General features: G+C 36.0%; 1 protein-coding gene across 5 annotated transcripts; it reads right to left on the bottom strand.

The window, feature by feature from the left end:
- Positions 1-1,888: 1,888 nt before the first annotated feature.
- Positions 1,889-11,099, bottom strand: Alg11 (ALG11 alpha-1,2-mannosyltransferase). 5 transcript variants are annotated; one of them, XM_045769237.2, is made up of 4 exons: positions 10,968-11,099; positions 9,213-9,391; positions 7,639-7,763; positions 1,889-6,528 (listed from the first exon to the last, which is right to left on the bottom strand). In XM_045769237.2, the coding sequence occupies exons 1-4, from the start codon at positions 11,068-11,070 to the stop codon at positions 5,310-5,312; spliced, it is 1,626 nt and encodes a 541-aa protein (XP_045625193.2). In that variant the 5' UTR covers positions 11,071-11,099; the 3' UTR covers positions 1,889-5,309. The 5 variants fall into 5 exon arrangements, with proteins under 5 accessions (XP_045625193.2, XP_069166848.1, XP_045625194.2 ...); XM_069310747.1 differs by having other exon boundaries at positions 10,076-11,049; XM_045769238.2 differs by having other exon boundaries at positions 10,899-11,042.
- Positions 11,100-11,529: the final 430 nt, after the last annotated feature.

Here is an 11,529-nt window from a genome sequence, read left to right as displayed (position 1 = left end):
TAGACCTCTGCTATTTGTTAAGAGAGGTCTTGCAGAGGGTTATCAAATTCAAATTCAAAATTCAAATGTTTATTCAGGTAAAGTACATACATACAGGGTGTGATACAAACATTGATGGATTTATAGATAGAGCTAATACACACAATGCCTAAAGCCACTATTACGCAAAGCGTTTCGGGCAGGAAAACACTAAAGACTAAAACTTAATACTAATTAAGATTAAAGTATAAATTGTGTTGAGAAAATAAAAAAATAAAAAAGGGGGAACATGGCAGAAAAATAGCCAAAATACAATTTGGTCGACAAACAGCATTGTTTAAAAATAGCAGACATAGTCCTCTGCTGTGGTGCTCTCTATAAGCGAGTCTTCTACTTTCAACCCAACTGTAGAAGGTATTTATATGGTAATAGGGGGGTAGAAATAGCCAAAGCTACTCTATCCCTTTGAGATGTAGTTCTTTCTTGTCTCAATAAACATACTTGAACTTGATATGGTAGTGGTCAAGGGTCACTACACACAAAATAATAACAGGAATTGGCACAATTGATAAAGAAGAATTCCCGAGACCTGGAACATCAAGAACAAGAAGTTATATATCTAAGCTAACTAAACAAAGTTGCCACGGAAAATATTAAACAATTCTTTCATAAACAGTCATAGACTGTTGGAAGAAGTTAAGTGAGGTGGTGGTGGAAGGAGAAGGTACAGTAACTATCAGGAGAAAGTGCCAAGCTATTATGACTATATAACACTTGAAAGGGATCAGGATAAGAATTTGGGATGGGATGAGGGAAAAGAATGATACCCAACCACTTGGAAGGTTGGAGATTGAATGTTGATCCGCATGAAGCGAGACCATCGGCAGTTTCAAAGCATTATACAATACCGTATAATAATTCATTGTGTCGGGGCACAGGAAGTCAGAGTGTATTCATACATGTTTGGCTTTTATTGAGGGCTCTCCAGCCAACCCCCCCCCCCTCGCCCCCCCCCCACAGGCAAATTTACTGACCGCGCCCAGGATGCAATCCCACAAGCAGCTAACTCCTGAGTACCAACTCACTGTTAGGTGAACAGAAGCTATAGGTGGAAGTAAATGTGCCCAACCATTTCTGTCCCACCCGGGATTTGAACCTGAAATTTGATTGTGCATCAAGAACGAGCCCGACTCTACTATCGGGACCCTCCTATGAGGGAGGGTCACATGACGAGTGCGCTAGGAAGATGGGACACCATGAGCATAGCTCTCATCCTGTAACTACACTTGGGTAATTACAATGAACATGTGCGAGTATCCTGCGCCAGCTTCGACGTGAGGTGCTGGGAATTGGCAGGTTTTGATAGGGTCCTGGTGTGCCCCTGGCACATGGTGGGCATCTTGCATTTTTTCCACTAGAGTTTACTAGAAGACATAACATTTTTACCTGACTAGGCTTAAGTTTAGGAGCCACTGCAAATTTTGTGTTAGGCTATCCCTTTGTTCGGCTACCCTGAGTGCACGAAAAGCCTATCATCTGTGGTCACTGGTTGTCAATAGTCTTTCAGTTGGTTGTGTGTGTAGGGTAGGGTAGAGGGCTGGCACTCGCCTTTGCATGGGATGCCAAGCATCAGTCAGCATTTTACCTGACTAGGCAATACTGTTCTGCCGAAATTTAGCTGCAAGGCTTTGCATATTTCTGCCGCAGGAATGCACCAGTACGTGTGCTGTCTGGCCCCCTTAAATCAATAACAAAAACTGTAGTTTCCAATGGTTGCATACTTTTGTTGCATTTAAGTTCTTCTTACCCTGTTCAAATACTAATTTAAAATATTATTTTTATGTACAATAAAAAATTTGGAAGTAATAATTGCTAGTAAAAACTTAACATGGAAAATGAAAGACAAAACTTTGGGTACATCTTTTACTTTAAAATAATTCTTGTTAAAACACACATGTTTTCACGCAACAAATTATATATATCAAGACATGCACAAAACAAAAAGCTTGAAAATGTTCAAATCAACTAGGCAGTCTTTAGACTTGAACATTTTCTAATAAATAATACAGTAATACAAGAAAATTGGATTATACCAAAATATATATTTAGCATGTACAAAGGAAAATCAGATCATGTTCAGGGTACTTGGGAATGTGTATGAATGACATACCAATGCCAAGTAGCAGATACAAGTTTCATTAATGTAAAGATTTAAAAAGCTTTGAAAATATTTAATCTAAATTATCCAAGCCAAAACACACTATACTTTAACTCATTACTGAACACTTTAGCAATGGAACACTCATAGAATTATGTACAATCATTTTGCATCTTGTCTTTCAAATTATAATTCTTTCCTGTTCTACTTCACAAATTCAGTCTTGTTTATTTTTTATTATTATTTATTTATATATACCTGTACAAGAGTTCTTACATTCTTGAAAAGGCACTAGCACACACAGAATTTAGGGCAGGTTGTTAATTCTAATTTTCCCTGGAATACGACCCCGCCAAATCGTTTAACAACCAGGTGCTGGGTGAACAGAGGCTAAAGTTAAGGATTGGCACCAGGTCAATCCTCCCCCGACCAGGATATGAGCCCGGGCCAAAAGCACTCGGTGTCTTACCACTGCGCCACAGGGACCGTTGAATCTGGTCTTGTTAACATGCCTAGCATGACCCTTAGCCCTGGCTTTGTTGCTGTTGACTCTCTTAGTACAGTACATGGTGAAGTGCTCTAATCATCTTGGCAAGCATTATCTGACTTAGCTACATGTGCTCACCTACTATCTGTCCCTATGTGTATTATATTTCTCCTTTATTTTGCACATTTGCTTTCCTTCCATTCTCTGCTTACTTTGTTCAGTTTCTTCCTTTTATATCACAGGGACCTGCCTTTAGCTTGGCCATACTGCTTTTCTTTCCTACTTCCCCCTCACCTCGCCTATAATGACTTCCTTCCCCATTACTGCCATTTTGACTTAAGGGTCCAGCATGAACCAAGTATTTTCCCTTTCATGACTCATGCTCTGCACTATTTTATTTGGTGGGAATCTGATCAACGATGTTTTACAACAAAAACAAATAATAATTTGGCAACTAAATAAGGACAAGTTATTGCTACATCTTTTTTGTTTAAATTACAAGAAAATGTAGTGAAAATCACAGTACAATACATGTGCAACTATAATGCAAACTAGTCTACTGACTAAATTAATATATGTTTGCTATAAGACAACACAAAACTATCAAATATGTTTACATTCACACCCCTTTCTAGTAATGAACAAAACTAGCTCTTTAACAACCCTCAATGACCCATAAATACCGATAACAAATATCCTTTATTATTATTAATAACTGCATATTATAGGTAGGAATGTGATAGCTAGCACATTGAGACTCATTCATCACTTGAGCCAGTGAGCATCTCCAATGCTTTCAACTATCAGATAGCTCTGTTGCAATATCTTAATATTCACAGAATATTACATACTGGCTTGCTTTTATACAACTACAGCAGTTATTTGTTAACAAAAGCATGCAACAATTATGGAAAATTATTGCAAATGCCTTGAACAGATCATAGTAAGCTATGTGAAGCAAATTTTCTTGGCTAAATTTCCATTGCAACATCAATTTGTCAATTGACATGCTGTGCATTTAGTTCAAATACACTCCTAAAAATCATGGCAATCTTTCTTTCATTTTGATTTTTGGCTTTCATCATCATATATGCTTACCAAAGTAGTATAAATTATTATTCAAGCTACTTTATTACATTACAATTCATTTTAAAATTTTCATGAGTAATATTTGATTTTCATTCACATGTGCCACACCAGTCATCAGTCTACACTACCACACTAATTATCAGTTTTCAAATGCTTTGATAACTACTTTGTAATTTCGATCAATGTGTGGAAACAAACTGCAAACAATATATTCACACTGTACTTGAAAATTAATATACTGTACTACAATAGCTCATAAGTTTGGAAAAAAACATTGTAGCATTGTATATTCTGTACATGAATTGCAAAGGCACAAATTCAACAAAAGTAAGTAATTATCAAAAGAAGGCACCGAACTGTGAAGGCTATGTACAAATAAAAAAAAAAGAATGCTTTTGTACAGTATTAATACACAAACTCTTTTTTTTCCGGAACAGATAGATGATCTCAATTACTATCATTTGTCACTAGCTTGAAAATAAATAAATCTGGAGTAAATTTAAAATTTGCAAACTTTTCTTATTGATTAAAAGTAATGCATGAGCAAATTAATTTACACACAACAAAGAATAACTATTGAACCACAAAGTATTAGACTAGTCTGCTTTTGTAAGCAAAGTACTAATAGGAGTAGTACATGAAATAATATTCCTTCCACCAGATATTCCTCATTTTATGATAATACAGTGCCACTTGAAGAGCTGGTAAGCTCTGTTCCACCTCACCATTGCCCTTTCTTTCACCATTCTTTCTTTAATTGCCTCACTGGTCTAATTTTATATTTAAGAGCAATTTCCCTTCCATTTTCTCAACTATGTGTACAGTACTAGTAATTTTTATTCTTGACATTCTTTTTTCTCATTAGAAGAAAAGGCTACCGCTTCACTTTTATGATAACTAAATCAACTACGGTATTAGAATTTTTTTAAGGATGTTTCGATGTCATTAATAGTGGAAGGCACTTCAAGTCCTCTTAAGATTCTATATGTGGACACTTTTCAAAGACTGGGGAACAGGGAAGGGGGAAAGGTTCATATAGGGGAGGTTTGTGTGTGTATCTTGCATGAAAGACACACACACAAACTGTACAGTTTATACAATGTTAAATATCTGTTCTTATTTGTTAATTGAACTAAATAAAATTCCACACTGTTAATGAACAACAGTGACATCCCTGGAAACACAAACCGAAACTGTCTCTATTTTCCGCTTGTTACAACTTGAAATAAAGTTGTTAAATCTTGGCTTAACGTGTTTATGACGTATTAGAACGTTGTTACAACTTGCTATATTGGTTGTTATAACTGGTTAGGTGGTGTTAAAACTTGCTCGAACGTTGTACCAACGTCGTAGTTTCGGTGTGTGTTTGGTGGGATGGTGCATTTTCATAATTCACAAAAAAATTAATGTCACATTATTATGATGTGGCAAGTAACCGGTTAACACCACAAGATAATTAGAGGAAATCTAGTTCAATAATACTAATGATGTTGATCTTTAATTTAGGTCAACATTCTCTTGTTTTATTGCCAGTTAGGAGTCTAAAGGCATATTAAACAGTTTGTTAAACTATTTTCCTAAAATATTGGCAATTCATTAACTTACTACTGCACTAGAAAAAATGCTTTCACTTACACTAAGGAAGGATATTTCAAACTGATCATCACTGAATCTGTCAACCGAGTTTCGAGCTGCAATACGAATACGATCTCTCTCTTCATCAGTCAATTCCAAAACTTTTTTCATTGCCTGAGCATATGACTCAGGATCTGTAGCTCTATAACCTGTTTGCTGACCCTCAAATTCAACAACAATATCCATTTTTGGTCCACCAGAATCATTGGCAACCATGATGAGCCCTCCTGCCATGCATTCAACTATGCAAATTCCAAAATGTTCACACCACATTGCATGCAAACCAATTGTCCCATTTTGAACACATTCTAAAAGCTCTGAAAAAGTTGCATTGAGTTTCCAAACTACCTTATCATTAATTCCTAAAGTAGATGCAAGTGTCTTTAAATTTTCCACTCTTTGATAGTCTTCCTCATTTCTACAACCACCAACCAAGACGAGCTGAACACCTTGTGCATTATCTGGGTCAATAATTTCACATAGCCGCTGGAAAGCTCTCAGTTGGAGAGAGTGGTCCTTTTCTGGACGAAACTGACCAATGGAAATAACTTTTTTTAATTTCTTCTCAGAGTCTGGAATAATGGGTAGACTTTTGAATTTGTTTGTATCACATGGTGGATACACAATGTGTGTATGATGAGCTTGCCCCCAAAGTGCTGTTATGTGGCCATGAGTCCAAGATGAGTTCACCATAACTAGATCTGCACAATGTCCAACTAATGCATACATTAGAGCAAATATGTGGTAATAACCTAGTTTCATTGCACTAAAAAATATATTTCTGGAAATAAAACCTCTGTTATTATGGGCTTCAACTCTGTTTGCAACTTGTCCTAACATATCTGTACTTATTGTTGGATAATGTGTGTAACAGCCTACTACACAGCCTCCAATGTAACGAAATACAGGGTAAGTAAATGCATAACCCATGGAATCAATGTAAACATCTGGACGAAACTTAGACAATGCCTCACCCGCAAGTATAATGGATCCTATACTCTGCATCAGAAGTGTTACAAAAGGGTAGTGCTTTGCTTCAACAAGAGTACGACTCTGGAGGAATATGAATTCTACTGGTCGAGGTAAGATAACATTGAATCTTTGCTGGGCTTTTTGAAGTATCTGTTGAGGGGTAACATCTGTGTCTCCAGTGTATACATAGCACCTGACATTTTGATACCTGAAAAACAATCACATTTATTGCTATGTTCATATAATATGGTAATTTTTGAAGAGTACCTGGCTGAAATAAAACTATTTCCCATGATCAAAAATTTATTATATTTACACACAGTATTCAAATATTATTTTAAATTTTATACGGCTCAATCCTAACAAAGTAAATGTTTCTGAACCCACATAAAATTTTGTTAAGTATCTTAAAAGAAAATACTGGTACTGTATGGATTATGTTCGAAATGAGTAAATATAATATACACTATGTACATACTACTGTAAAAAAAAAAATTACTGTCAGAACGGCATTGTCTTGCTGACAATCGTGTTGCTCTTTAAAGAATGGCCTTGTTTTCAGAATCAGAAACTTTGCTTTCCCCATTGGATGTTTGAGTCATATGTCCCTTGATAAAACCCTCGGTGAATTTGATTCCTTTGACATTATTCGTTTCATGTCTTTCTACTCTTGTATTGGCATTCTGATGTCTAGGGACTTTTGAATTTTGTAACAGTGCTATATAGCCTACAGGGCTTGGTGCATTCATGTTAATAATTACAATACTTGCCTCTTAACAACAGGATTGCAGCCCTCCTGTCAACACATCTGCCAGTCTGCTTTCCATGAATCTACCCAACTGTATCTAGTAGGTGATATAACCACATGGGAAACACCTAGTGTCAAGGTAGCCAATCAACTGAGGTGCACCAAAACTTTGGTGGTCAATATTCTTGGATGACTCTAGCTATGCTCCAATCATCTGCATACAATAGTGTAGGAGATAACACTTGTTATCCACAAACAATTTTTCCCAGCACATGATTTTTTTTTTATTAATGTAGGTAGGTGTACAATTACATATTCTATTCCTAGATGGCCTTGGCAATAGGTGACTATATCGGAAAAACATCCCCAGTGCCCTAGTTTACTTCCATGGCATTTGTAAATTAGTACTGTACCCACTATCCACCATCGCTGCCCTCCAACTACTCTTATCAAGTCTAGTCTATAACAACTAAAGCCCAGCATGTAGAATAATTGTTGTGTGTGTTGTTGGATTTTCTAGCAAATGAAAATATAACAACTGTATTACTAATAAAATTAAAGAAAACTTACTTTTTCTGCAGCGCTCTTATGGCACACCAAAGGACCCTTTCTCCCCCTCCTCCAGCATTGCAGTAGGGATGAAAAAATGCCACATGAAGATATCCTGGTTCACCTTTCCGTAATGTATACATACACTGTGGGATAAAAAAAAAAAAAGTGTTGGTAGGAAAAAATCTAAACAGAGGGGATTTTTTTCTTCATAAGTATACAAGGGGTAGCACAGTATGCAGGATATATCCCAGACGCGAGTTCAAATCCTGCTAAGAATGGAAGATTTTATTATCAGTTTTCTTAAGGACAATTTTAATACTGTTTGATTGTAACCAGGCATTCATATCCACAAAAGAACCTTTAAATCACTGTACTTCATAAATGAAAAACCTACATTGAAGAAAAAGCAAATTATATGCCTAATCAAATTTTTAGCACACAGTATAGGATATGAAATCACATTTCTAAGCAATACACTGTTCCTGCCAGGTCATACTAGTGCCAGAGACCCTTGAGAAGACTCAATGCACACCAGACTGAGTTGGATTATGGCTTGGCTATTTAAGAGAAAGCAGAGTTAGCATAAATGGAGTTAAGTCTGACTGTAACCTCTGATGTCTAATCATTTAATTTATGGTTAACAAGATTGGACAGACATTTGCAAATTTGCAGACACAAAACTAGGATGGAAAACAATTTCAGACGATTCAAAATCTCTACAAGACAATCTAGATAGGCTTTTTTTATTGGATGAAAGATTAGCAGATGTAGTTTAATGCTGCATAAATGTTGGAGACTGAACTTGGGAAATAATTGTGGTTAGTAGATATCATGTTGACAATGTTAAAATTGTAAAATCTAAATGCAAAAAAGTATCTAGAAGTAGATGTAGTAAACATTTTTAAGACTAAAAAATGCAGAAATTTACAAAATAAAGCAAACAGACAAGTGGAATTTATTTCTAGAAGGATTAACAAAATGACATTAATATTTTTTATCTTGTTGATCTCCATACTAGAGAAGTGACAAATTCACTTGAATGCATACAGAGAAAAATGACATAGTAAATCCCAGGAATTAAAAACATCCCTTATGAAACAAAATTGACAAAAAGCTTTATTTACATTCTTTAGAAAGACAAAGAGTAAGGGGTGACAAGAATGAAATATATAAAGTTAATGAAAGGAAATATATAGCGAAAGGGATATAAATGGAGTTTTAGGTATATCTACACAAAACTGAATATAAAACAATGGATATAAATTGGTTATGTTAAGATTTAGAACAGATCTTTGTAATACTAGTTTGGAAATAGGGTCGTTGATTTATGGAGCAAATTTCTGGGTAACACAATAGACATGGGGTTACTGATTGTTTCAAATGCTAGTAAGACTATGACATGAAATAGAGGTTAGAAATCTGAACAAGTTTGGGAGGATATAAATAGTAGCTGCCTCATATGAATGAACCCATAGGCCTTCTGTAGTTGCATTTATTCTCAGTACTGTACTGTATATCCAGTAAAACTAGATATACAGTACAGTACATACTATGAACTCTCTTCTCCATACAATGGGATGCAATAAACTTACAAACTTGAGAAGAACCCAGCAGAGGCAAACAAGCCCTACTAGAAGTAACAGAAGCTGTAGTAGGAGCATGATGCCAAGAGACCATACTCTCACTGACAGTGACAGCATCTGAGATGTCAAGCTGAAGAGTTCCTTGAGAGAATCTACAAAACCTGTTATGGCATTCATCATTGCTTTAGCTGAAAAAAAAGAAAAAAATTAATAAATGTATGTGCTTAAATATACAGTACAACAAAATATCAGGAAACTAAAAACTAAAAACATGATCATCACATTAGGGGCTACATTGCTGGAGAAAAAAAAAAAAAAGATTTGTGAAATGAAATACCCGATTTTGAACAGGACCTCAGTAGCTCCCTTACGCTTTAATGCGGGACACTCCCAGGACTTTTGGTAATTTACTGGGCTAAGAGTAACTTTTTGACCTGTGAGACTATCTTTTCAGATTGCATTACTGTATCCACAAAATATGGGGTGCGAAGCACATTGGAGAGCATACTGTACCTCATTCTAAACCAAGAACAAACTAAAGGAGAATTTGCATAGTTGATTTTTTTTAATGTTTGGGTTATGTAGATCATAAAGATTGCCTCCTGTTAATAGGCCTAGAGCTCACCATACCACAGCTTAAGTCTTAACCTCACAGTACAGTATTCCCTGGAACATGCTCTGCCAAATTAGCTTACAACCAGGTCTTCAATTACTGCAGGGTGACCACAGATCAGTGACAAATCATCTCTCCCTTCCCAGGGAGATGAGGAGTTATGAGAAAAAAACTGAAATAAACTTCATGTTACTGGAAGATAGAAAAGTTAGGGGGAAAATAACTACAACGTTTGATGTGGAGGCATCTGCTTCTTTACCTGCTGGAAGCTTTGGAAGACAGATACCCTTTTGCCCAACTGAAATTGGACAAAAGGGTTTACAGGTTGCAGCAATTGCTTTTCATAAACTGCATCAATAGATTTCCAGTTGGTCTTTTATGCAGGGTGCAACCAGCCTGGTTGATCAGTCCAGCAACCAGGAGGCCTGGTCGATGACCGGGCCGCGGGGACGCTAAGCCCCGGAAGCACCTCAAGGTAACCTCAAGGTCAAGGTAAGGAGTCCCCAGGAAACTACCAGTCTGATTTCCTGCCATAGTAATTTTTTTTTTTTTTTTTAATTTTTTGCCAACATTCAATGAATAGCTGTAAACCTTACTACTCTTCCCAAACAACAGTCTGGCGGGCACATACGTTATGTGCCCTATTATTTAGGGTTCATAACCAGCCCTAAAACTATTTGTTCTACATCATTACTCTATAAAGAAAACAACCCAACCTAAAATATCCTATACGATGGATAAAAAAAATCATTATATAGTGTGTAATATAATATCACTGACATTACTTGGTTACCACCAGGGATCTTTTTGATACTACGGGCCATAATGGACCTTAAACAACAACACAGTAAACACCAGGAATTGTTCACCAAGTGATGTAATTCCGAATACTGTCGTATATATACTTGAAAACATATTATACATGTACTTCTCCTTAAATCCGTGCGCGATATGGTTGGAAGCTCATTTTCTCACGTTAACAAGTAAGGTGTATGAAGTATATAGTTTGGTTGGTGAAGCCTCCAGCTGTGTCCCACAAAGTGACATCTAATGTCACAAATTACCTCTCACTATAGTGCTACCTGATATAATACAGCTTACAACTTGCTAAGAAAGCTATAAAGGGCTTCTCAAAGGGTGTCAGCCCTTACCAGCGATGAACAACAATAATGAGAGGTGATGAGGATGAGCCACGACAGCCCTGGCTGACGTCGGCGAACACCTCCAGCGACCAGCCTCTAACACGACCAGCATCCAGCAACCCAGTACAAGGTCACACACATCTTTCCTACAGTTAATAATTCTGGATTAGATTTAAGTATTTATAAGGTTGTTTAGCAGGATATAAGGTCCCCGTCGAGGGCACTAGAAAACTTGAAAAGACAGTGGCCTATAGGTAAATTAAGAATATATATATATATATATATATATATATATATATATATATATATATATATATATATATATATATATATATATATATATATATATAACAAAATCAAAATCAAAATATATAACAAAATCATTGATCCAACTATGCGGAAAAAACCACATGTGAAAAATACAAAATGCTAAATGCGTTTTCGGCTTACACCATAACATTACTAAATCTATTAAACATAATTTATAGTCACAAACATTTCACATATAAAAGTCTGTTACTTTACAAATCCTTATAAAGAAAATGTGTGTAATTGAAAAATTAGATCAAAG

This window comes from Procambarus clarkii, chromosome 68 (genome assembly GCF_040958095.1).
Source record: "Procambarus clarkii isolate CNS0578487 chromosome 68, FALCON_Pclarkii_2.0, whole genome shotgun sequence".
Lineage (NCBI taxonomy): Eukaryota > Metazoa > Arthropoda > Malacostraca > Decapoda > Cambaridae > Procambarus > Procambarus clarkii.
This window is presented reverse-complemented; position numbering and strand designations above follow the sequence as displayed.